Source organism: Amblyomma mixtum, chromosome 9 (genome assembly GCF_055824585.1).
Source record: "Amblyomma mixtum isolate Tamu chromosome 9, ASM5582458v1, whole genome shotgun sequence".
Classification (NCBI taxonomy): domain Eukaryota; kingdom Metazoa; phylum Arthropoda; class Arachnida; order Ixodida; family Ixodidae; genus Amblyomma; species Amblyomma mixtum.
Genome location: NC_143020.1, coordinates 63,394,739 through 63,422,335, shown reverse-complemented (window position 1 = coordinate 63,422,335; position 27,597 = coordinate 63,394,739). Strand labels below are relative to the sequence as shown.

The window sequence follows — 27,597 nt, the reverse complement described above, 5'->3', positions numbered from 1 at the left end:
TTTAAAGGAATCACTCCGGCAGATTTCACTGAAGCATATTTCTCTATATTGTTTTTATACACTTCTGCAGCTTTCATGTTACTGGTGAAGGCATTAATAAGCCCGAATCTTTCGTGACTACGCGGTAACATTAGGGCACGCGCACACGAAGACGGACCATGTCTTCACATGCACACGCTGCAAAAGTAACGTTCACGGGGTCGCACGAAGTTATCCTTGCTCTGTATGCACATAGATTCCCTTCTGCCAAGCTGCTTCTTCTCACAGACTGGCAACACACAAAAACGAATGTGTAAAGCAACAGACTGAGGAACTAGGCACGACCGGCAACACAGGAAAAGCGTGCGACTGTTGATGCTACCCGCGATGAAGCTTGCGCCATCGTTAGAGTAAGCAAAGTTGGAGTGGGAAAGTTTAAATACAAAAAAAAAGCATAACTGAACCATGTAGACAACTTTAATTAAGCATTAATGGCGCAAAAAAGTCTGACTGGTCCACAAGGTATAATTGATTGGTGCCCTACATGGAGGAAGGAAAGTTTTTTTCCCATGGTTTTTTTCCTCCCTCCAAGCGCCTCCAAGGTGCCCAAACTACGGCAAAAGCTTTATGACGTGGATTGGACTCCCGGGTCGTTCCTGTGGTTTCATTTGTGTGGGCATTGCATGCAGACGTGCGGTTTCGGTCTTTCTTTCCTTAATACTATCGTTCACATCACTCGAAAAAGTCAGTTTTGCGCTGCCTCGACCTGCAGAAACTTCACTGCAATGGGATGCAACATGTTCCGAGTGCCATCAAGCATAGGGAACCCCACAAACAGTACGCCGTTGCGATCCGCTGGCAGACTGCCTGCGACGGTCAACCCTAGGCTGTGCTTCCAGAATTTTGTTGGCTGCAGAGTTTGAGAGCGTTGTGGAAGTTGAAGAATTCGGTTAAGTAGGCTGTTTCTCTCCTTGAGGAGCACCAATTTCTCGCTCGGACAACTTCGGCTATGTGTCACAACCGTTCTCGCATGACGGCGGTACCGTGTGCGCTATGTTTGCAAATATATGCTGTTCGGTCTCAGTCAGTACATCGTGACAAGACGTTAAAGGACAGAACGATTTATTCCTCAGACATATGTGCTGTATGCGAGAAACTTGAATCCATAGCTAACAAGACGTATGTGGTTACTGCCGTCCAGCTGCGGAAACGGCGACATGTTAGCAGCACAAAGCAGCAGACTCCCACTTTGAAATCTTCACCTGGGGAGGGAGCTCGCACCCTGGGGTATCACCTCCTTTGCTCCACTACGAATGCGCCGATATCCATTATAACTGCAGAAGGGGAACGTTAGGACCTACAATAGCAACGAATTAGCGTACCTCCAAAGGATCTCATTGCATAGTGTCACCTAATCGTGATTTCGTGATGAGACAGCGAACAGAGTGAAAATGCACAGAGCCCATTGTCACATGTATTTTTGTTGCACAATTATGCACAGTGCGAGGTCTGTTAAAAAATTTGACAACATAAATAGATAAGTCAAACACTGCCTGAAATCATATATCTTTGTTACGCACTGGAATTGCCATCATACCGCTTGTCGCGTTGTGTGCACAGAGTTTTGTCTGTACCCATGAATTGCCTGGCACACCGACCCCTCCTGCTCACACACTTGCTTGTTGCCAAAGCTGTCCTTTTTCTAGTGTCAAAATCATTGTCAGTGCTTGGCGACTCACATCCTGGCACAGAGATTGCTCTTGTACAAAATTAATTAAGCTGCTTAAAAATAAAATATCTGGGCCACTTGCATACATTATAACCTCTATTACCTCACAACACAGCCCAAAATGCTAAGTTAGCACTTTTTAAACAGAGTACACCATGTTGCCACAACCTACACTGAAGACTACTCCTCTGGCTCAGCCCACCATGATGCAGAGAGTTTTGCGTTGTCACCAATTCTTCACGCAAACATTTTTGCAGACAAAGGTCCGCATAGGGGGCAGGAAAAAAAAGACGGCGCTCCGGAAGATGCTGTTGCACTACACACCGATGTTTTCACACGACGCAACCCGAGTATCCGTCACCACAAAATGCACTGCATGGAGCACCAAGTCGCAGAAGCCTGGCGACGCTGCTGTAGTCGCGGAAGAAAACACTCCGACGGCCGTGTACCCAAGACCGTATCACGTCGCACACACGGCAGTTTTCAAGCACAGTGCCTACACGAAGCGCGATCAAAATCGGTGATGGACACGCAGCAGCAGAAACATCGTCGTTTAACAACGTTCGCTTCGGTAGAGATCACTGCAACCTTTGCAACCAAAGCGACTAGCTGTACGTACAACGCCGAGTTCATTTCAGCATACGGGAAAAAAAAAAAACGCGCGCGTAGTGAGCCTTCACACGCGCGCATTTCTCTGCCTCGACAGAGAAGCGCTTGCTCCGATCGCAATCACTTTCACTACGCGCACATTTGTCACTGTGCTATGCAGCTTATGCACGCACAGGAAATTCGCCGTGCGCCTCTGCCGCTGCCATTCGTCGCAAGAATTAGGAAGACCGCTGGCACACGCATATCAAACATCCAACCGCGCGGCTTGCAATAGCCCTTGGAATCGAAGCACTGTACGCATTCAGAGGCAAGTATCCAGGATCCAACGAGGCGGCTTGCACAGACCCTTGGTCTTCGAACCACTTGTTTACGACGGCGTGAGGCCGCCGCCTCGGCTACACGCCATTTTTTGCTGTCGACGGAAGTGGCGTCGTGTCACGTGATATCGCTCCTCGGCGTCGTCTGCTCGAGTGCGCCTACGGAATATGGTTTGGCAATAAGCGGCCGGGTGACTGCGTAGACATTAACTCAATTTAACCCACTGCATGCGTTATCTGCACAAGATCAAAGGCGGAGAGGCGCAGGAAGAAAACAAAAATAGGACCAGTCAACCAATACTTAACCGATCAACGCCCGCTTCAGGGGAGATTCTTTATTCCGGATACGGCACCTGTTTCTCCCATTTTTTCGCTTCCATCCCATAACGGCGCGGTTCGGGTGTCCACCGAGATATGTGAGACAGATATTGCGCCATTTCCTTTACTCGGAAAACCAATTTAGCTTAAAGCGCGACTAGCGTAGTGAAGCTTTCGCTTCAAAACTTTGTGCAGGATACGAGTTCAGGATACGTGCGTCATGCGTTGCGCGTGGTGGCATCGAGCTGGACGCGTTCTAGAGCTGCGCATTCAACGCGTCGGTGGATTGTAGGTAGTTTCAATACAGTGGAGAAATATCTCCACATATGGTTTCTAATCGCGCAGTACGCAATGGCGTCGAGAAACCATAGCACGTAAAAGTTGCGCTCCATCGGGCGCGATATCGAAACCAACAGTGTCGAAATTAGGTTTTGCTTTCGGTTGCTCTGGAATGTCACAACTGACAGCCAGCTTTCAATGAACTATATCTTGTGCACAGATCAGAAATTTGTTTCGTCCCTAATACTTAATTGAGGCTGACTACACGGTCCTGATAATGTTTTTTGATATATATATTTAAACAGGCCCACACCAACCTTGAGAGAAGATGTATGATCAGAGACTAACTCAAATGGAGGAAACAAGGTGGGCAAAAAAGGTGTACAAGTATCTGTACATGAAAAGTATTAACACAAAATGGACTAATAGAACCCGAAAGCTAAGAAAGAAGTATTTACGGGTGAGGGACGGGACGCAACAAAATACTAACGTGAAAGCGGAGGTAAAGGAGACGGAAAGAAAGATGTGGAAAGTAAGAATGCAGGAAAAATCGGCGCTAGGCATATATGGGACACGAAAACAGGACATCAAAAAAGAGCGATTATTCGATAATTCGCGGGGCAGTTCACTGCTTTTTGAGGCTAGGACAGGGACTCTGAGAACAAAAACGTATAGGTCCAAATTTGAAGAAGTGGATATTTTGTGCTCTGCTTGTAAAACGGAAACGGAGACCATAGAGCACTTGGTTCTGAGGTGCGCAGAACTCCGCCCAGCCCTTCTGGAGGGGTAGCAACGGCCATAGAGATAGCGCTGGGATTTACTGGGGAGGACGGGCGAGTGGATGGGAAAAGCGTGACATTGACGAAGGGAAGGTTGGAGGATTGATGGCGGAAATCTAGGGAGAGGTGAATTTTGAGGGGAAAAGGATAGACAGATTAGACATTGCAAGAGCGAAAGGGAAAGAAAGGGAAAAGAAAAATAAATTAACAATGGGGGAACTATAGGCTAGGTGGCGAAAGCTACCGCGCGGTTCAAAGGGTAAAGCCATAATCATCCATCCACCCAACGGCACAAGCTGCATCAACAATCGCCCGCACATGTTTCCTCCATGCGCCCGCACGATCGCCCGCTTTGCTTGTGTTGCCGGTTGTGACAGTCCCTCAGTATGTTGCTTTACATATTCGATTTTGTGTGTTTCCAGTCTGTGAGAAGGAGAAGCTTTGCTGAAGGAAATCCATGTGCCTACGGACAGAGCAAGGATAACTTCGTGCAACCCGGTGAACGTCACTTTTGCAGCGTGCGCGTGTGAAGACATGGTCCGTCTTTGTGCGCGCGTGGCCACATGTCACGTCGCAGTCAGCAAAGATTCGGGCTTGTAAACGCCTTTACCAGTAACATGAAAGCCGCAGAAAAGTATAACCGCAATACCAGGCAAATTTTCTTCAGAGAAACCTATAAGAATTATTTCTTTGAACCTGTTACTTGAACACTTTCATCTGCGGAAAAGTAGACGCAATAGGCTGTAATTGGCGTTAAATTGTGAAAATTCGTTAGGTGTACCTCTTCAGACGTGACCATCTCACTGAATCTATCGCCAGTGAACTTTCGACGCCTTTCCGCGTCCCAGTAACGTTACAGACGAATGAACAATGCATCCTACGCTTCGATTGCACTACACGGGCTACTTTAAAATCGTTTTTTTTTTTCTTTAAGGGGGGGGGGGGGGGGGGGTTGTGTGTTCTCGATTTTGCAGCCAGTGAAGGAGCTCCAGTAACCAGGGGAAGAACATTCCAGAGGAAGAACTGCAGCCATTCTTTGCCGACCCGTAGCTTGATGGCCCTGTCCTGTAAAAATTGTATTGCGGGACGTGTCTTTGTACCACGCATCAAGAGATCTCCCCTAGATTAATAGATAACTGTTGGCATCCTTTTTACATCAGGCCGGTGGCGAGTGCCACCGTGCCTTCTAATCTAAAGTGGTGAATTGTTTTATTTTTATACTTTCCCTTCCTATTTGTAGGCTTTGGATCCTGTTTTGTTTATTTTTTTTCCATCGAAGGCTACTTTTCGTATTCTACGCTATATTCCTTCGATTTTTGTGCTGTGTTGTGCAATTTATTCATTCTGTTGTTTCTTGGGGTCCGATGGCTCATTAGCCATTGTGTGTTTCGTACGAGTTCCTTGCAAGTTATGCTCTAGCTCCTCCACGTTCACACAATGTCCTGCCTTTCTCTGTTCTGATTATGTCTTTTCTTCTAGCCATCATTTTGTTTATTTCAGGTCTGCTTTTTTGGCTGTTTTCTGGCGAGATATTTGTGATTGGAAGTTTCAGGTGAAAAAATTGTATAAATTAAGGCCGGAGTGATTTTTGCATTGGAGTTGTAGGTATATCCAGCTTCAAATCACAATTGAAGCATTCTTTTCTTGCTTGAGAAAATTCAATGTTTGGTAGTGCACGTATTTCTTATGTCCCGAATTGAAAGTACTTGATTGAATTTGTATTGGCTGGTTGTAATGCATGAATATTGCTATATATTTGGGTTTAATCGTACCTTCAAAGGGCCGAAGGAGAACATCTCATCCTGACCTACGTACTGTGCTGGCACATGTCGCGACAGCGGCCATTATTCAACAGCCACAAACGTAGTTGTGTAGTGTCAGAAGTCAAAATTTTTCTGTCACAGAGCATAGGATAACATTGTAAGCTGGCAGTCGATCAGTGTCATGGTGAACAAAACCTCAATATTGGATACGCTGCATTATCCCCTGGTGTCCCTGCAGCCGCTTATTTCGCCAGAAAGCATGACCAGTTTCTCATCTTCTATCTGCTGCCTGCTTGGTAATCTGGCCACACTTTTTGGCCACGCATATGTGTCGCTACAGAGATTCAAATTAAGGCTCACGAATGCATCTTTTTGGTCTGATGCTCTTTAGATAGGTTTCTACCCTGATGTTTTAAATTACATCTGTAAACTTGCACGGGCCCCATTTTTAAGCCTAATGCAGATGAGTGCTATATTGCCATTATGCCAGAATTAGCTTGTGTACGTGTCACCAATGATTTACTGATTGCACGTCATGGTAATATGAACTCTCAACAGCTAGGAGGGACTCGGACAAAAGCTACCGGCTCATTACTGCACCCGTGTGAAACTGGCAATGGGGATGGGAAAAAATGTCGTCTTCCTTGCTTCTGCGGTATCCCCTTCTTCGGTCGGCCACAGACATCGCCAGCCTGCCTTGCCCTCAAGCATCCTTGTTTGCGGCAGTAAATCATTCCTCCTCTCCGCTGTCGGTAACAAAGGTGGCAGAAAAATCTAAGTGTGCACCGTCATTGTGAAAACACAGATCATAATATGAGCCTGAGCCCGGACTCACTCACGATTTGTGTTGGAAGCCGAATTTGAGTCCGGATCCAACTGGATTACTACTCAGATAATCATCTGACTATGAGCCTGAGTGAGTCTACTCATAACTCAGTCCGCTAATCTAGGACTGCATTATACGTATTCAATACACAAAGCATGTAAACAATGCTGTTGGGGCCTTGGGTACTTCTTATTCTACTACGTGTTGTTTCAAATTGCAGACATGAGGAGCAGTATTAGGAGGACACAGAGTAAATGCTTGAGGAAGAACCTTCGAATGCAGCCTACTACTACGAACATATGCAGAACCTTACCTTCACTTATGTGCATGTGCAAAGTTAGGTGCATGAGAATCCATCTGTCTGTGCTAAGAGAACTATCCATACCAGCTGTGCTAAAAGTACCACAAGTGACATTGCATTTTACCTGGTAGAGAACATCAGTTTCAAACATTTGTACTCGCAGTTTACAGTGCATTGCACTTCTTTTTTTCTATCCATATCCTTTCACATTTTGTGCCTGCAGAACATGAAAAAAAGTATTCAGACGTGGATTTCGCGCATTGCCATTTACGCAAAAGCATATAGACCCCACTGCTTGTGGCGTTTCAGTTTCTTTTATAGTGACGCTTATTTGTTTTCCGTTATTTTGCAGGCCGCTATAGATAAGCCAATGTGTTCAAGGTTCCAGAGCAAGAAACCTTCAATGCCACGGCTGACAACCTTGCATGACTCCATTGCTTGATGCTCATAAGCTACAAAATTTCATATGCAATGATCTTGGTGCATTGTGTCTATGTACAAAGTGAGGCATTAGTGTTTTCAATGATTTTGCTTGAATTACAAGATTTAAATAATGAGGCAAATGGAGAGCGCACTGCTATGGGGAGCGCGCTGGCGTCCATTTAGCTTTGGTGAAGAGTACACTGTGATTCTTTGGGGTTGTTCACAAGTGACTGACCTCATTTTGTCAATGTACGTAGCATTAGTGACTTTCAAAACTATATTCATTGCTGTGTTCACTTAGTCTGCATCCTGACGCCTTCCTTTTCGTTCTGTGGCTATTTTAAGAGAAAGTTACATTTGGCTGTGTAGAGTGTACTGTGACAATGTTTGTTTTATTTTTCTAACAGTACTGAATGTACATCTGCTCATCCAGAATTCATTGTGTACGAGTTTCATTTCATGGTAGTGGTATAGGCTTTGATTTGTTTTTGAGCTGGAATTTGTTTTATTATAGTGAGAAGCAATTTAAAAAAATTGGCCTATGTCTTTTTAAGCTGCGTGCTCTATTGATGCTATACTCTATTGTACAGTTCAGTGCCAGTTTTACTAGATTTACTGACTAGCAGTGTTCGTTTTGTAGTTTTCCCCAGCTGGTTTCCTTGCATCACAAGATGTCCGTAAAACGAGTGTAGGGCTGCTTTGATTTCTGCTCTGAATAATGCAACAGTTGATGACAGGTCGCACCTTTACTCGCTGTTTCTCGCCACATTCACTCTCCCTGCAATGGTGGCCTAGTCATTGGAGCGTGCATCTCGCATGTAGGATGTGCAGGGTTGGATTCCCTGTGCCACTGGGTACCCACCTGTGGTACGCTACGCAAGCTTTGTCCCTGGCTTTTGCTGAATGGAATGCCTGGAAAGTGTAATGACGAAAGTGCCTTATAACACAATGCTCTTTGGCCAAAGCTAACCTTCCGTCATAAAAATTCATCACTGTCATCATGACCTCTCACTCTTATTAGTTCTAATGAGCTCGCCTCATCATCATATTCACAGAAATGTGCTTCAGTGCCATCCATGGTGTTAGAAAAGCTGGACACCTTATACCTTTTTCTGAGCAGTGCATTGCGAAACTCGGTCACCATAGTTTTATCCTTCTTCCCCCCCCCCCCCTCGTTTCTTGGCCCAAAATTGGAGGTGTGGGTGTTGCACAAGTAAATGTGGTATGCTCTAACTGCACTTAAGACAGAGTAGTGAACAGTTTCAGATGTACTTCTACTCGATTAATTGCACTCTTGGAGGCTGTGGAGGTGGAACATCATGATGGGCAATGGCAACATTCGTGGACAGCTGTATACTGGGCGTTTTTGCCAAGAGTCAGCAACTTTGCCAGCAACTTTGGATGGATTGCAAAGGCTGCCCTATTTTTTTGGCATTGATAACATCTCATGCAGCCCAGATGTTTTTTTTTTTGCCTGCATGCAGAATGGACTGCAGGGACATCTTGTTTCAGGCCTGCTTTCTCCATAAGGCAGATCTGTTGAGTAAAACTTTTGATAGACATCCACCATTTTTGATGAGAGTGTCCTCCGCATTTAACTTTTATTCCTAGCTCCAAGTGAACTGTGGATTGTGGTTCTTGCATTTTATTTAAATTACAAATGCCTGTACAACGCAGGTTCAGTCGTCACACAGAGCGACCATGGCACACCTCCTCTGCTGGATTCAACCAGTGAAAGCCACCCTGCGAGCCACTGCATGGAATCTACTCCTTCTGGCATGGGTAACCACCGGGGTAATGCCACGGAAAATAAGGTTCACAAATGCACCCACTGCAGCAAGGCATTCAAAAGAAAACACCATTTAGTGCAGCATCTCAGAGTCCATACAGGCGACCGCCCATACCTTTGTAACGACTGTGGTAGCAGCTTTGCACTAAAGCCCACCCTAGAGGAACACCAGCGCACACACACAGGTGAGCGTCCTTACTGTTGTGACCACTGTGGAAATAGATTTTCACAAAGGGCGAGTCTGTGGGTACACCAGCGCACTCACACAGGGGAATGTCCTTACCGCTGCGACCACTGTGGCAGAAGCTTTAAATTGAAGAGCAGCCTGGTGGGACACATCCGTACCCACACGGGTGAAAAGCCATTTCAATGCCAGCTGTGCCCCGTGGCTTTTGCGATACGTTCAAATCTTGCAAGGCATATTAGATCCCATAAGGGCGAAAAGCCCTTCCAATGTGACTTATGTCAACAGACATTCACTCGGAGGAAAAATTTGAACCACCACAAGGAGGATATTCACCAAACATAGCAGTGGTCCGTGATGCCCTTAGTCGATACGTTTTGCTAAGCTTCCATTTTCTCTGCAAGCTAACGAGATTCTAGCTGTGTACACTATGAAAGGCATTGGTAGCTAGCCTGAATCATGAACTGCATTTGTAAGTTTTTTTCACTTTCAGGGACCTTTCACAAAACAACATTTGCTGTTCCTTTTTGACTACATATTCACGCTAAGTGCTTCCTGAACACGGAGAGTGAGCCTGCTATGCTCGTAAACATGCATGAATGGAAATAAAATCGCTGTCATACCTTTTAGGCATCACTTCTTGTTGGAGAGTGCCTTTCAAGAACTGATATCCAATGTTTATCGCTGCTGGCAGTTGTGAGCCTGCCTCAGTGAAGAAATTTTGCGTAGTAAAAGTGCACAAAACAATTACTTTTAATCCTTAAGCCTGAGTGAGCCTATTGTTGTGACAATCAATATAAATTCAGTCATTTATGTCTCTGAACTTATAAATGTTTGTATGACAACCGAGGAAAACTTGTTCTTGTGTGAATCTTTTTATGTTTATTCCAGCAGTGTTAGTGGCAAGAATGAGGGAGGACAAGCAGGTGTCCAGCCTCAAAATGATGTCTTGCGTTAGTTTGGTGGTTTGAGGAGTTCTCTGTGGTTTGGAACAAGGACTAACAAAAGAGTTCACTAACATCTGCTTTACCATTACGCAGAGCACTGTCTGTGCTGGATATAAATGGCATAATATTTGTGGATCATTGTGTCGGCACCATTTTTATTCTTTTTTGGTTGTCAGAATATCAGCTTTTTGGGACCATTTCACAGCGGGGTCCCTTCTGTGTTGCTTTGGTGTTACTTGAAAAAGCCTTCTTGATTTACATACGGTGTTCATGATTACACGCTGCAAGGGTCGTGGCTGCTGAAACAAAGAATACTGTGATTAGTGCCTACAAAAATACTGTAATCTTGTAGTGTATTGTAAAGCTCGTAATTTGGGTTCATTGTGTGGAATTCCTTAGTGCACATGAGTAGTATTTTTGAGCAGTTTACATTAAAAAATCTTGAATACATTCTGGCTGTTTGTAAAACTCTCTTGCTTGACATACTGTGCATTAAAATTCAAAAGCATTGCAGTTCTTCAAAAAGCTGTTCTTTTTTTTTTTTCATGTGACACTTCGAGCATCCTTAGTCATCACTGTGCCTTGCATCCAGGAAAGAACTGCTATCACTTATAGATGACAGAATAAGTAGCAGCACTAACGGACAGCACTAACTTATAGATGATAGCAGTAAAGAATATTGCAAACAGAAGTAGTGTTTTTCAGAAGCTTCTCCAAGTTTTTGTTTCATACTACAAATGGGTCATATCTTGAAAAAATCCAGACACAGTATTGGATGGTAATGAGCTGGATTACCAGATGAGATTAGGAAGTTTATTGGGATGAGGTTGCTCGATTTGTCTGGAAGAGCACAGGGTGTATTTGGGGTGAGCGACAGAGACTTTTGTTGTACTGTAGATGTAGTTCAGTTCACAAAATTGAAGATAAAATGTTTGTCAGCAATTATACTAGTCGCCTTGTTTCCATGAAGCCACACTGAAGCCGCCATTGCGGCAGAGTGGCTCTGAACACTGCCGTTTTTTTTGTAGACCTATGGCCGTACAAGCTCCAGGCTAAGAACGTCCCTTCCGATGTCCTTAATTCATGTCACCGTTTCAGGCTCATGCACAAAACGTCCTCTATGGCAACCGAATTGGCAGCCATACGAGAAGCCGTCCTTTATATTGGTCACCAGCCAGCGCAGCAATGGACTATATTCTGCGACTCGAGATCGGCATTGCAGGTCGTACACACTTATCTAAAACGAAGGGCATGCGAGTAGCTGGTTCAACAGATTGTGCTTTTGTTAGCCGAAGCTTTCCACCGCGGCCATATCGTAACGTTTCAATGGATACCGAGCCATTGCGGCATAGCGGGAAACGAGCGTGCTGACGCCGAGGCTCGGATGGCACATAGTGATGGTGCTTTCATTGAGATAGCCTTTTCTAGATCAGACATTGGCGCCTTGTTGGCGCATTTAATGCAAGCGGCAATGCAGTCGCGCTGGCATGATTCGAGTCATCAACAGGACCGCGTCTGTAAGCTTGACGCTGGCTCACGATTACATTTGCCATCTATGGTGGTGCGACGTCATGGGACTTTACTCCACCGGCTACGGCTTGGCGTTGCCTACATCAAACACTATCTTCACAAGATCGGCATCGAAAGTAACCCAAATTGCGCACAGTGCCACACTCCAGAGACTATTGGACACCTTCTCTGCGAGTGCCCGAACTATACTGCTGCAAGAAGAACATTGGAGGCGACCGTGAAACAACTGGACTCTCGCCCTCTCTCTGAGGAAACTCTTCTGGGCGCCAGGACGAGATGTTCTGATTGGTGGCGTGTGATAAAGGCCCTGCTCAACTTTTTGTGTGAAACAGACCTGGATACTCGTCTGTGACTGCCTGTGCACAACCTACATGGTTAATGACATGTGTCGGTGTTTGTGTTGCAGACACCAGTTTTATGAGTTTTATGTGCGTCTACTAACCGTGATGCGAGTGCCAGCCAGTGCGTGTGTGTGTGTGTGTGTGGACATCACCCGTGAAACTCATTGTATTATGCCATCATCAGCCTTCATTCACAGTTTCCTTTTCCTCCTCTTCCCTTTCCCCTGTGTGGAGTAGCACGCCAGGGCCATGTCACCACCGGCCGACCTCTCCACCTTTCCCTCATTAAAATTCCTTTCTCTCTCTCTCTATTCTTTTACCCTCTCTTCTGAGTGCAAAGTACAATAAAGAGCAACATAACAGTCGCTATTGGACAGTTCAAACTGGCTGGAGTAAATGGACAGTGAAAGGGCCTGTCTGCCTCCGCTTGGGCTCCAGGAACCACTGGACACTGGATTGTCAGTCTACACACATCCCCCTTACCCATGGCTAAATCTACGAGCCTCCTGATGACAGAGGCTCCACTGGAAAAAAAAAGTGGCTGTGGTGCATTACTGCATGCAGCAGTGAATGGGAAAAGCAGAATGTTGAGAAACGGGTATGAATGCAGCCTATGCTCTGAGCTTAGGTCAGTGTTACAGCTCAAGAGTTGCTCCTGTCAGCTTTCGCCTGAAGAACGGTCATAGAAGAACAGTGGAAGAAAAGAAGGAACCCAAGACGCTTCCCACTACCAAGCCAGCAATACGTGTTGTTTCAGGAGGAGCATCCCTCTTGTGAATGTTGCTTTCAAAGAGAAGACAGATAGGGGAGGTATGGGAAACTCCCAGTTCACCTTCAAAAGATGTGAGAAGGACTGGATGCTGCAGCAGAAAAAATTTGTGCTTTGAAACCACGAAAGGTTGAATGCATCAGAGGGAGGGCATACTCATGTGCATGCACTTCATTCATACCTGCAGGTGATGTGATGGCTCAATAGGAGTGGTGGCTGTTTGACTTTAATTTTAACGAGAAAACTAAACTGCATCTTTCAGGATCCGCACACCTTGTTCACCTACCGAGTGAAGCAATTTGAAGTAGTAGTAAGTAGTAAGTGAGGGCCTTTGAAGTAGTAAGAAATAGATAAGTAAATGAAGAGAACTAAATGAAATATTGAATTAAATCTTAAGATGCACCTAGTGAAACCTGCTATAGCTGTCTTATGGAAGGTAATGGCAGCGCAAAGAACGGGGACACAAGAGAAACACGAACATGTAGTTGCACATGTAATTGCAACATGTTGCATATGTAGTTGCAAAACAGTTTATGTACTGAGCGGAAGAAAATAAAAGGTACTGCACTCTTTCTATAAGTAAAGCATGAATGCCCGACAGTGTAGCAGCTGTCTTTCGTATTGGAGGCATTCATTGAAGTCATTTTATGCTGCCTTCGCATATCGTACGTATACACTTATACACACAGCTTATTCGTGCAAAAGAAGAGACCTCAACACGTGAGCTATGCAGAGAAGTGGTCACTATAAATCTTATTTGATGTTAATGTGCAAAGGTAGACAAAGTGAGCAGGAAAAAACATCTTCCATTGCTTTATTCCGAATGTCTGCAGGTCTTTTCACCCTTGTTTGCTCTTCGGAGAAAGTGGGCTTGTGAACACACATGTCTCGTGTTTTTATATTTTTTAAAGAAGAATGCTTATCCAACTGAAAATTTAAGCATCAAAGAGGTTTCTTAAAAGCAAACAAGTTCTATCCTTTGGTTGGCGCATGATAGTCGTAGTCGCTCAAGCGCCATAAAACTCGATCAACGCAATACAACACTTACGCTATCTTGTCAACGGTGTTTGCTTTTGATTACAGGACATCAGATTGCGCCCAGCGTTTGTTTGTTTGTTTTCTGTTTCTTTTTTTACTCCAGAAGATAAATACGGAAGTCCCTGTATGTTGGGGAAAAAGGGGAGAGTGAGCTCGCACCCTAGGGTACGGCCTCCACTACTCCACTACGAATGCGCCGATATTCATTCCAACTACTGAAGGAAAACGCCAGCGCCTGCAATCGCAACGAAGCGTAAAACGATCTCGTTGCATAGCGCCACCTAATTGCCTTTGCTGAAAACAAACCCGGACAGGAGCTGTATTTTAAAACACTACGCATGTTCGGGTCTTGCAACAATTAAATGCCCTAGCCATGCACTGAAGTCAGCTAGGTACGCGTGACATGCATTGCCCGCGGCGGCATCGAGCTTTCAACGCGTCGGCAGAGTGTAGTTTCAGTACAGTGAAGAAATATCTTCACAGGTGGTTTCTATTCGCTGAGTACACAGGTGCGACGAGTGAACCATATCGCACGCAAAAGCTAAGCTGGATATAAAATTCGGATATAAAATTCAAGCGTTGCGCTCCATGGCATGCGATATCGAAACCAGAAGGATCAAAATTCGGTTTTGCTTTCGATCTTCCTGGAAGGTCACAACCGGCAGCCAGTTTTCAATCATCTATACCTTGCACACAGATCGAATTTTGCTGCGTCATTAGTACTTAATTGAGGTTGTATACGTGGTCTTCATTATATTTTTTTTTTGGTAATTAAACGTGCCCCCGCCAACCATCCAGAAAAAATGTACGATTGCGCAAGTGGCATTGCGGGCGGCATCGACAACCGCACACTTTTCGTGTGTTGCCGGTTGTGCCAGTTCCATGAGCTGTTGCTTTACGCATTTCTTTTTGTGTGCTGTCAGTCTGTGAGAAGAAGAAAGAAGCTTTGCAGAAGGAAATCTATGCGCATACAGAGCAACGATAACTGCATCCGACACGGTGAACGCCACTTTTTCATCGTGCGCGTGTGAAGATATTGGTCCGTCTTTGTGCGCGCGTGCCCAAATGTTACCGCGCAGTCACGTAAGATTCGGGCTTATTAACGCCTTTGCCAGCAGCATGAAAGCCGCAGAAGGGTATAACCGCAATACCAGACAAATTGTCTTCAGTGAAACCTGCCCGAGTCATTCCTTTAGACCTGCTACTTCAACACTTGCACCAGCGGGCAAGTAGACGCAGTTGGCTGCAAATCTGTAATTAGCGCTAATTTATGCAAATTCATTAGTTGTGTGTCTTCATCCGTGATGTTTGCGTTCTTATATGTTCGTAATCACATAGCTAATGCAACAATTAGTTCTTTTACAGTCTGTAGATTTGCTGTAAAAGGGGTGATGATTTATGAATTCTGTCGCGCGATAGCCGTTCATGGTGCGTTATGGTGACTTGTGAAAGCTGGTGAATTATATCATGGTGGCGGTACCTGTAACCAGCAGTTTATGCCGAAACTGATGCAAACAGCTTCACAGCGTATCACTTCTCTCTTTTTTCTTTTTTTTTGTATACGGAAGTAGTCCCCGTGGCATGCAAGTATGAAGGCTCTTTCCTCGTTGGCGTTGCATAACCCTCCTCGCAGCGCCGCCCCTCCTCCTCCGCTCTATGAGTGTGCTCGTCCTATTTTCCCGTTTTCGTTTGTTTACTGGATGTTTCTATTGCACTGATCTGTGCACCTCGTTTGAATTATTCGTAGCGGCGACTTGGGATTCCCCGCATAGAACTTACACTGATACCGCGCAAACGTTACCACGTTCAGGAATTGCCGGATAAGTGTTGTATTTGGCATTTGAGGGAAAAGGCAAGAAATTAATTTATGCTTTGAACAAATGCATCGGGAATGAAACAAACTAGATGCAGCATCAGTATTCTCTCTGTATACCTTTTGAGAGCTGGATTCATTCTTTCTGGGACAGTGGCACGCAGTAGGTCAACTGCACACTAAATTATTTTTCCTCTGGTGCAAAGTAAGGAGTGTAAACATTATAAGAAAACCTAAGTCACCGCTACGAATAATTCAAACTAGGTGCACAGATCAGTGGAATAGAAACATCCAGTAAACAAACGAAAACGGGAAAATACGAGGAGCACACTCTTAGAGCGGAGGAGGAGGGGCGGCGCTGCGAGGAGGGTTATGCAACACCAACGAGGAAAGAGCCAGTATAAAATCCTTTTTCTGCGTCCTAATGTATCCTCATCGCAGGAATGAAAAATGCATGACACCCTTCAGTTCCACTAAATACAGCACTTTAAAAAGCAGGACCACATCCCATAGCCATACTAAGCAATGCTGGTGTCATATCTTTGTGTGCCTTTTTTCTGTGTTCTTGGTTTTGCAGGCATTTTAGGAGTACCTGTAGGCAGTGGAAGAAGATTCCGGCGGAACTGCTGCCAGCCTATGCTGAACTGTACCTTGATGCTCCTATCCTGTAAAATATGCAGTTGCGTAAATCGCAGGAGGGGACAGGGGGTTCAGACACCGCTTTATCCCCCCCCCCCTCCGACGTTCGTCCCGGGTCTCCTTGGTCCGCATTGAATGATACGAGCAGTACATGCAACACAGGGAAGCAGTGGGAGCTAGGAGGCCTATTCCCTTCCACAGAATGGCTGAGTCAAGAAACAGTCCTGAAACGTCGCTGAAATTTGCTGAAAGGTCGGCGACTGCGAACAGAGACCGAAGGCAACAACTTAAATTCATATAGGGCATTGGGAGTGACAAAGGTAGTTTTTTCCTGTTCATGTTCATCAACCTCTATCTGCCAGTACCCGCTTTTTAAATCAGTCGAGGCAAAAAATATTTGGTGTGGCGAAGTCAGTCGATTACAGTCTGCCAGCAATCAAAGGACATGTCTTGACTGCGTGTTTTACTTTCCTTTTACTTCAAGCCTCTGCTTTTCTGCATTGAGTCAGTCTGTGAATGAGACAGACGTTAATGGGTAGACGTGCCTGCGTGTTTGAGGGTCAGCACCACACGAACCCTCGAAGCTTTCTTCGGGGTTTTTCTCTTCTTCGGACTTGGAGAATTTTTTAACAGTGAGCAAGACAGGAGCTGATAGATACCCCTTGGAGGCATATGTAAAACTACTTCATATGAGCTGGCCATCTTTATTCAGGAAATGGAAATAAGTATAACACTGAGCAACATCGGCTGCCGTCACTTTCAGTCTCTTAAAACTGCTTGTCCGATTAGAAAAATGGGAATGTCCCTTCCAACGTGTCGGTCCCACGCCCCCTATGACTAAAAAATGAAGCAGCATGGAGGCCGTGATTGTTGAACTGCTGTACTGGGATGCTTAAATGGCACAAAGCAGACTTTAGATTCGAGGAAAGCTAGAAAACACAACATTATACTCGGTGCTAGAGGTCTGCACAGGCCGGTATCAAGACTGGGTCTGGCCCTACTCACCGTTACCTCGGTCCTGACTCTCAACCAGGCCACGGGCTGCTGTTCTTAACAACTTCTAACGTCTGGCCCGGCCTGGTGCTCGTTCATTCGTGTCCGTGCAGTTCCGTTTGCTTCTCGTGACGATATTTCACTCTTAACAAAAAGGGGGGGAAATACAACAAGCAGTAAACAGACATATGCGTAGTAGGTGAAAAAGTTGCAGAAACCAAGAAGAGTAACATCGGGTTCGTACCAGCGACGGGTACCTACTCAAGCTGGGCACAACTGGAAAAATCGGGTTTTAAAAAGAGTGCTGCATACCATCCTTTTAAGTGGTTCGCGAGGAAACGCGTCAAGAGAAAAAAATTCTAAAAACAACGGATTTAGCACAAGCGTAACCTATTCCTGTCATAAGCGTGCTAGGACGCTTAACGTCCTAGCACGCAGTGATCGCACTTTTACCGGCCTAGCTTTGCTTACATTGGGAGGAGGTTTCATGCAGCAGTGAGAAATATGGAATCATATTGCTTTCAAATAGAGCCCCCTTCAAGCAGCACTGGTAGCTTTATAACGGCCGAACACTCTCCTATTCCCGAGAGGGGGATTAGGAATCCCAAGAACCACGTCCACATTGGTTACGAGTGCACGTTCTTGGTATGACGCTCTTTGGTTTAGGTTTCTACACTGATGTTTTCAATTCCATTTTTTAATTTTCTTTGGCCACATTTTTAAGCTTAATGCAGATAAGTGCTATTTCACCTTTATGCCAGAATTGGATAGCTTATGTACGTGTCTCGAATGATATATTGATTGCAAGTCATCGCGGTGATATGAACTCTCCACAGCATGCAGGAACTCGGCAGCAGCATGGAGAGACTCGGACAAGGCTACCGGCTAATTACTGCACCTGCACAAACTAGCAATAGGGATGGGACAAAGTACCGTGTTCCCAGCTTCCGCAGAATCCCCTTCTTCGGTCGGCCGCAGGCGTTGCCAGCCTGCCTCACCCTCAGGCATCCTTTTTCGCGGCAGTAAATAATTCCTGCTCTCGGCTGTCGGTAAAAAAGGACACAAAAAAATCTAAGCGTGCAACATTGTGGCAAAAACAGAGATTATAATATGAAGCTGAGCTCGGACTCGCTCACGGCTCCAATCATATTCTGAACCTGAGTTCGGATCTGACTCACTCACCACTCAAATCATCATCTGATTATGAGCCTACGTGAGTCTGCTCATGGGTCAGTCCGCTGATCTAGGACTGCGTTTTACTTATTCATTACACAAAGTCTATAGACCATAATCCAGAGTCGCTCCTGGGCGCGGCCATTTTCCGCCGCGGTGCGGGCGTTTCTTTGGGGACTGCGGGGCTGCGGACGCTCAGCGGCCGCGCTGCATACAGCCGTGCTTCGGGCGCTAAAAAAACATTGCCGAGCATACTTCCGCAGCGTGGCTGTGTTGCAGGAAGTATTCACGTTATCAAAGGGAGCACATTGATGCGTTTTAATGACATTTAGTTGGACATTCACATGAATTGTGCTGACGCTTAGAACGCGCTCGTGCTCATATCGCTACCGTCTTGCAAAAAAAAACTGTTTGTTCAATATCAAGTATTAGGTGTGCGGCTAGCATGCAGTTCCAATTACCATGCAGTCTTAATCCTTCGGCCATAAAGTACCACCCACAAACAGGGCTTTCTTGTCGCATGCGTGGTGCGCCAGTTTATCAACAAATTACCGCTGTGAGTTTAACTGAGTCGCAGCGCCTACAAGAAGCAAAATTTGTCATGGTTTATGCAACTTGGTGCATAAAAACGCACTTTTGCTCAAATTATCAAAGCTTGAATACATATTAGCAGCGAATCCAGCTTTTACGAATTCTGACATCCGAAGTCGCGTTTATTTTATTCGGTAGCTCTCGCCGCGTGTGACAGCGTTGAGTAGGCGTTTGGCTAGGCGCAAATGAATTTATTAAACTCGCGCATATTTTCCTATGATTAAGGTAGATAGCAAAAGCAGAAAGACACTACGGTAAACCCTTTACCCCCCCCCCCCCCCCGACCCCTATGACATGCGTGCGGAAAGAGCAACTGAAATCGGTAGCGGTCGTGCTTACAATCCTGTGCATGAAATATGTTTAATGGGAACTAGAGCAAGCTCAGCGCAAGGAGGTAATCGAAAACACGCGCTTCGTAGGGACAACCTTCAGTCTGCAGCTCGCCTATCCAGATACTACACCACTGAATCAAATCAATAAATACACATTCCTGTGCCTAAACTTATCATAGATGATAGAGCACACGTAAAAGACGGCAACAAACGACACGCCAGCGCAGAAATCTGCTTAGAAGTGCCGGTTTCCAGTCCGTACGCTACCTGGCCGACTACTCCGCGGGAAAAATCCTTGCTGTTTGCAATACTATTCCAGAATTTCCCTGAGCAGCGCCACCGCACCAGCGGCTCGGTGGAGCAGCGTCGCCGCTGCGGTGCCAGCGTTTAGAATACTCAGCCAGCAGAATATCATCATTGAAAAACGTAACGCGAAAAAGGAGACACAGATAAGGTGAAGACAGGACACGAGCGCTAATCATCAATATCATCATGGTGGGCACAAACAACGAGACAGACGCGCACTGCCTCGCCGCACTTACTCGCATCCAAATGAACGGAGAAAAACTCGGAGATGTCATGTTAACGACTAACTGCGCGCAAGATAACCGCAGTACTGTCTGGTAGAGGGAAAATGTGAGAAGTGACGCACAGCACACACCCTCATACGTCATGGTGAAGCACTACAACAACAGAAGCGAACACGTAAACATGCATTCTACGCGCGGTGCCGGCGCGACCCGCAGTCCATCGAGCCGCGCGCGCCGATAGATGGCGACTGGTGTCGAGAGTAGGGGCGCGCCAGCAGTCTGCGTGTGGGGGTAAAAGAATCTGGTCTATAAACAATGCTGTTCTGGCCTTGAAGACTTCTTTTTACTTTACTACTCATTGCTTCAAATTGCAGGCATGAGCAGCAGTATTAGGAGGGCACAGAGTACATGCTTGAGGAAGAAAGAACCTTTTAAGGCAACCTACTGCTGCGAACATATGCAGAACCTTACCTTCACTTATGTGCATGTGCAAAGTTAGGTGCATGAGAATCCATCTGTCTGCACAAAGAGAACTGTGCAGACCAGCTGTGCTAAAAATATCAAGTGATATTGCATTTTAGCTGGTAAAAACATCGTTTCAAAAAATGTGTACTTGCAGTTTACACTACATTGCCATTGCACTTCTTATTCCCTGTGCATATCATTTCATATTTTGTGCCTGCAGAAGAAAGAAAACAACAGAATGTGTAGTCAAACATGGATTTTGTGCGTTCTCGCTTCCTTGGGCATTGCCATTTTCTCAAAAGCACACAGACCCTGCTGCTTGTGACATATATGTTTGTTTTATTGTGACGCTGGTTTTTTCGCCTTTATTGCAGGCCGTTACTGATAAGCCAATGTGTGCAAGGTTCCAGAGGAAGAAACCTTCAATACCACACCTGTCAACCTTGCATAACTCCATTGTTTGATGCTCATAATCTGGAAAATTGCATGTGCAGTAATCTGGGTGCATTGTTGAGCTGTCAGTGGGATTCTCATTTCATTTCAGTCGTGGTATTAACTGAACACCTGACCACATGGAGGAAACAAGTGAAGCCTGCAACGTGTGTGCTCTTGTGGCGGGCAATTAGTAGTAGTAATGGTGGTGGTGGTGTGACACTTTTATTAGAACATCCTTTCTATTAGGCGTTCAGTACGTCCTGGGCCAAGGCGACGAGGGCGCGTTGCAGGTTCAGGTCCCGGGAGGCGAGCCAGATGGGCCACAGTGGGGGTGGCGGGAAAGGATAGGCGGGGGACTGGAAGGCTACGTGGCACTGTGTAAGGCAGTGTTCTATGTCCGCATATGTGTGTGGACAGTTTGGGCACTGAGGTGTGGAAGAGTACCGGTACAGATAAAGTTTGGCTGGTGTACGTAGGTGATTAAACTGTATTCGGCGAAGAATGCGAGCTTCACGGATCGATAAGGATGGGTGTGGTGGCGGTAAATCAGCTTAGTCCCATTTTTGCTGCGTGTAGTATTCGTCGGCAGTGTGTCTGTAACCCCTGACCGCCTGGTCCGTCGGTAAGCTTGTCCATGGGATCCCCGGCGTCCGGTGTATAGTTTCGCAGGCAAGCTGGTGAGCCAGCTCATTGCCGGGGATGCCCATGTGACCAGGGATCCACCGAAGGGTCACCGATCGTGGGCTTAATGCTAAGAGGGCGACATCTAAGGCCGATCGGGTAGGGAAAGGGAGGGCTCTTTCATGGAAGGCACGCAGACCTGCCTGCGAGTCTGTATGGACAACGTATTGGGGGGCGGGGTGGCAAAGTGTGTGATGGCATCGGCGATTCCGTGTATATCTTGGGCGAAGGTGGGGATGTGTATGGACCGGTTGTGTGAGTGCTGGTTGCAGAGAGGGAAGGGTGGAGGAAGGAGGCTGCTGTGGAGCCCGCGGTTTCCGTGAGACAGGCGTCTGTGTAGGCCGCCGCCGCAGCGTCCAAGGGTGGCTTGTGGTTGTATGCGTATGCTTGGCGGCGGCCTGCGTGTGTGTGTGCGGACATGTTGCTTGGAATGGGTGCGAGGCGGAGGTTAGGGGGATAGATCGGAGACTGCGGTGTGTCTGGGAAAGGGATGGGTGCGTAGGGAGTCTGGGATAGTATCCACCGCCCAGCTGATGTACTGGACAGGCGGATGATTTGTCTCTCCCAGTGCAGGTTAAGGAGGGCTTGAAGGGGATGGAAAAGACCTGTTCTGTACAGGGTGTCTGTAGAAGCCTGAGGGGGGAGCCCTAGTGTTTCTTTGTATAGTGTATTGAGGGCCCTGGTTAGTTTGTCTTGTTGTGTACGTGTAAGTGGGCTCTGAACAAATTCCTGTACTACATACCTTAGTAGTAGTAGTAGTAGAATTGCATTATTTGGTCACTCAGAGGCTGAACAGCCATGGGGCATTCCAGAAGACAATGGGTCAAATTGGCGCATGTTTTAGGGCTGTTATAAGATTCAGTAGATGTAGCATGTTTTTGTGAGAAAGTCCGTGCTAGTGTCAGTAGGACATTGCATGTCCATTCATCAAGTAGCTTTTTGACACAGAGAATTGAAAAAAAATATAAGCATGTGGTGCACACCTTTTACAAAGGAGGCCCATTGGCTCCGAAATATGGTACTCAGTCAAAAATACAAATCGCAGAAAATGACGCCTTTATTTTTGGTGAAAATGGCATGAATCCGACTCCATCCTGCTTTTCACTGATCAAAGCAAGATCACGTCTGAGGTGATGGTCATTGTGAAGAACTTCATCTGTGACATCGCAGGAAAGCACGAAATGCAATTATGCTGCTACTTGTGTGATTGTTCTGTTATGTGGATGAATTGATTTTTTCATTTGTACAATATTCTTTAATTTTTCAATCGAAGCAGAAACATCAATGATGAAAATTGCACGTTTTGGAACTTTTAGCCTTTCCTGCCTCTGTGTCTGACGAATCAATGTTTTTCCTGATTTTTGTGCCGTATGACCTCGAATATGCTATGTGAAAGGTTGCTTACATGATTCTTTGTAAGTCCACCACTTTGCACTCCTGGTTGGGGCATTATGAAGGCTGTAGCTCTGCAAAGCCTGTGTTGTATCATGTAGTGGATTTTATATTCTATTGTATTTGCCGCTGTTTGCTGGTTTATCGGTGTCGTTTTGGCGTTGCTGAAGAGAGTACACTATGGTTCCTTGTAGTTGGTCACAAACGACCGACCTCATTTCGTCATGCACGTAGCATTACTGACCATGTCCAAACAATATTCATTGCTGTGTTCGTTTAGTCTGCATCCTGACATCTTTCGTTTTGTTTTCAGGATTTTTTCAGACTAGGCAACATTTTGCTGTATGGAGTGTCCTATGACAATGTTTATTTTAGTTTTCTAACAATACTGAGTGTTGATCTGCACATCTGGAATTCATTGTGTATGAATTGCATTTCATGATGCTAGTACGGGCTTTTATTTGTCTGTAAGGTGTAAATTGTTCTTTTAAAATCCAAAGGCATTTGAAAAAATTGGCCTGTGCTTTTTTTAAGCTGTGCATTCTAGTGGTGCTATTCACTACTGCACAATGCAGTGCCAGTTTTATCGGATTTTCTCACCCGCAGTGTCCTTTTTTTAGTTTTGCCCGACCAGTTCGCTTGCATCACTGAATGTTTCTAAAATGATTATAGTGCTGCTGTGATTTCTGCTCAGAATAATGCAACAACTGATGACAAGTCACACTTTTGCTCGCTGTTTCTCGCCACATTCACTCTCCCTGCAATGGTGGCCTAGTCATTGGAGCGTGCATCTCGCATGTAGGATGTGCAGGGTTGGATTCCCTGTGCCACTGGGTAACCACCAGTGGTACGATACGCAAGCTTCCCCCTGGCTTCTGCTGGGTGGAATGCCTCGAAATGGGTCTTAGACTTCCCCTGGTGTTGATGAAGGTCCCTTATATCACGATGCATCATCAGCTCTCACTCTCATTACTGTCCTATGAGCTTACCTGATCACCATGTTCTCACGGATGGACTTCTTCCGTGCCGACCATGGTGTTCGAAAAGCTGGCCACCTTAAACCTCTTTCAGAGCAGCGCATTGAGAAACTTATGTCACGGTTGTTTCTTCCTTTCTTTTGCCCTGATTTCTCGTCCCAAAATTTGGGATGCAGGTGTCACAAAAGTAAATATGGTATGCTCTAACTTCACTTAAGACAGAGTAGTGTGCAGTTGCAGACATGCTTCTACTCGATTAATTGCGGTCTTCGAGATGATCGAGGCAGAACATGATGTTCAACACATTGGCAACATTCGTGGGCAGCTGTGAAGTACGCTTTTCTACAAGTAGCGATGCTCTGAAAGTTTTTTTCCCTGTGCGCAGTACCGTGGGTGTAAGAGGTTTATTAAAAGATGAATGCTCTGTCAATCTGTTGTGTTATTAAAAATAACACACTCGTTAGTTCTTAAGCCTGTGTAAGTAGTCTTGTACTGTCCTTCCCATGAAGCCAGAAATGGTGCATGTTCATTCGTCGATGGAATAGCTGTTGGCATGGTTCCGGTATAAATTTGTAGGCAATCGTCAGTTTTTCGTGAGCATAAGTATACTAATCATATGCATGCAGAATTAAAAGTTGGCAATATTTGCCTTAGAACTCTCTTTTTTCCAGGCTCGCCCTACTGTATTCACAAAAGCCGAAAAAACTGTTTTACTTGTGTGTATTCCATATTCACCGCCTCTTGCCGATAACACCGTGTGAGCATTTGCACTTGTAATTTTATGTGTTAATGGATACAATCTGGCTTTCACATGCAGGTTTGAGCTCCGGGGACCAAAAACATGGCATACCTTCATTGCAGAACTCACCAGGTTAGCATCTGCAGTTCTTCTTCGTAGATGCTTTCATAAAGGTTGTCTTTCAAAGAGCAGGTTGTAGGATACGGAAGCTTTAGTTTACAGAACTGTGCTGAAGGATCATGATTTGTACCTTCAGTATTCTGGAAAGTTGTTTTCTGTGATTTGTCAACTATACTCATCGAACTAGGACCGATATGGGTTCTGTTCATCGCAGCCTGAAATCGTACAAGAGACCAAGGCCTCGTATGGCTTTTACCCTTTAGCATTTTCCTCTTATTAGAGACTGTCTGAGTAGCAAATAAAATAAAAAGAAATGGCTTTATGCATTGGGCTAAACATATCTGACTGCCACTTGTTTTGCTGTTATGCCCACCTGTGACTGGAGAGATATCTTTACCGTAGAGACATCTTGTTTCAGGCCTGCGTTCTCTGTTGCAGATCTGTTGAATAAAACTTGATAGACATCCACTGCTTTTGATGAGTGCGGGCTCTGCATTCAACTTTCTGCCTGTGCAACGCAGGTTCATTCGTGACACACAGCGACCATGGCACACCCCATCTGCAAGCATCAACCAGTGAAAGCCACCCTGCGAGCCACTGCCCAGAATCTACTGCTTCTGGTATGAGTTACCACCGGGGCAAACCCACAGGAAATAAAATGCACAAATGCACCCATTGCAGCAAGGGATTCAAAAGAAGATCCAAGCTAGTGGCACATTTCAGAGTCCATACAGGTGACCGGCCATACTGTTGTAATGACTGTGGTAGCAGCTTTGCACAAATGGCCACCCTGAGGAGACACCAGCGCACTCACACAGGTGACCGCCCTTACCATTGTGACGATTGTGGGAAGAGCTTTGCAGATAAGTCCAATCTGAGAGCACACCGGCGCACTCACACTGGTGAACGACCTTACCGTTGTGACCATTGCGGTGACAGCTTTTCACAGGCAGTCACCCTAAAAACACACCAGCGCACTCACACAGGCGAACGTCCTTACCGTTGCGACCATTGTGGTAGCAGCTTTGCAGAGAAAGGTAACCTGGTGAGACACATCCGTACCCACACGGGTGAAAAGCGGTATCAGTGCCAGCTGTGCCCCATGGCATTTGCAGTACATTCAGGACTTGCAAGGCATGTTAGATCCCATAAGGGTGAAAAGCCCTACCAATGTGACCTGTGCCAAAAGAGTTTCATCCAGAGCGATAATTTGAAACGGCACAAAAAGGCGATTCACAAAAAGTAGGAGTGGTTCGTGACGCCCTTAGTCAAAATGTTTTTCTAGCTACCATTTTGTATGCAAGCTAACAAGATTTTAGCAGAATGTCCTATGAAAGGTGTGGTAGCTAGCCAGCATCATTAACTACATACGTAAGTTTTGTTCACTTTGAGGGAGTTTTCAGAAAACAACATTTGCTGTTCCCTTAGACTAGACATTCCCGCTAAGTATTTCCTCAAGATGGAGAGTGAGCCTGCTGTGCTCGTAATCTTGCATGAATGGAAATAATATCGCTGTCATACCTGTTACGCATCACTTCTTGTTGGAGGGTGCCATTGAAAAACTTGATCTCCAATGTTTATCGCTGCTGGCAGTTGTCAGCCTGCCTCAGTGAAGAAATTTTGTGGAGTAAAAGCGTAAAAAACAATTATTTTTAGTGCTTAAGCCTGAGTTAGCTAATTTTTGTGATAATCAAAATAAATTCAGTCATTTATGTCACTGAACTTATAAATGTTTGTATGACAACCGAGGAAAACTTGTTCTTGTGTAAATCTTTGTGTGTTTATTCCAGCAGTGTTAGTGGCAGGAATGAGGGAGGACAAGCAGGTGTCCCGCGTCAAAATGATGTGTCTTGCGTTAGTTTGGTGGTTTGAAGAGTTCTCTGTGGTTTGGAACAAGGACTAACAAAAGAGTTCACTAACATCTGCTTTACCATTGCTCAGAGCACTGTCTGTGCTGGATATAAATGGCATAATATTATGGATCATTGTGTCGGCACCATTTTTATTCTTTTTTTGGTTGTCAGAATATCAGCTGTTTGGGACTATTTCACACTTTGCTGGCTTCTGTGTTCTTTTGGTGTCACTTGAGAAAGCCTTGTCAATTTACATAAGCTGTTCATGATAACACGCTGCAAGGGTCGTGGCTGCTGAAACAAAGAATACTGTGATTAGTGCCTACAAAAAACACTGCAATCTTGTGGTCTATTGTAAAGCTTGTAATTTGGGTCCATTGTGTGAAATTCCTTAGTGCACATGAGTAGTATTTTTTAGCAGTTTCCGTTAAAAAATGTTGAATACATTCTGGCTGTTTGTAAAACTTTCTTGCTTGACATACTGTGCATTAAAATTCAAAAGCATTGCAGTTCTTCAAAAAGCTGTTGGTCTTTTTTTTTTCATGTTACACTTCGAGCATCCTTAGTCATCACTGTGCCTTGCATCCAGGAAAGAATTGCTATCACTTATAGATGACAGAATAAGTAGCAGCACTGACGGACAGTACTAACTGATAGATTGCAGCTGTAAAGAATACCGCAAACACAGGTAGTGCTTTTTCAGAAGCTTCTCCAAGTTTTTGTTTCATACTACAAACGGGCCATATCTTGAAAGAAGCCAAACACAGTATTGGCTGGTAATGAGTTGGATTACCAGATGAGATTAGGAAGTTTTTAGGGATGAGGTTGCTCTATCTGTCTGGAAAACCACAGGGTGTATTTGGGGTGAGCGAGAGAGACTTTTGTTGTTCTGTGGATGTAGTTCGGTTCACAAAATTGCAGATAAAATGTTTGTCAGCAATTA

The 27,597-nt window shown here is 45.3% G+C and overlaps 1 protein-coding gene across 3 annotated transcripts in view; it reads left to right on the top strand.

The window, feature by feature from the left end:
• LOC149329352 (uncharacterized) overlaps nucleotides 1–27,597 on the top strand; it is a 245,431-nt gene extending 217,834 nt beyond the window's left edge. The window contains exons 5-6 of one of the 3 annotated variants that reach the window (XM_089561850.1): nucleotides 24,760–24,813; nucleotides 25,323–27,597. In XM_089561850.1, the coding sequence (XP_089417976.1) occupies nucleotides 24,760–24,813; nucleotides 25,323–26,047 (779 nt within the window). In that variant the 3' untranslated portion in view covers nucleotides 26,048–27,597. The remainder of the gene's footprint in view (nucleotides 1–24,759; nucleotides 24,814–25,322) is intronic. The other 2 variants (XM_089561858.1, XM_089561851.1) reach the window with 2 other exon arrangements.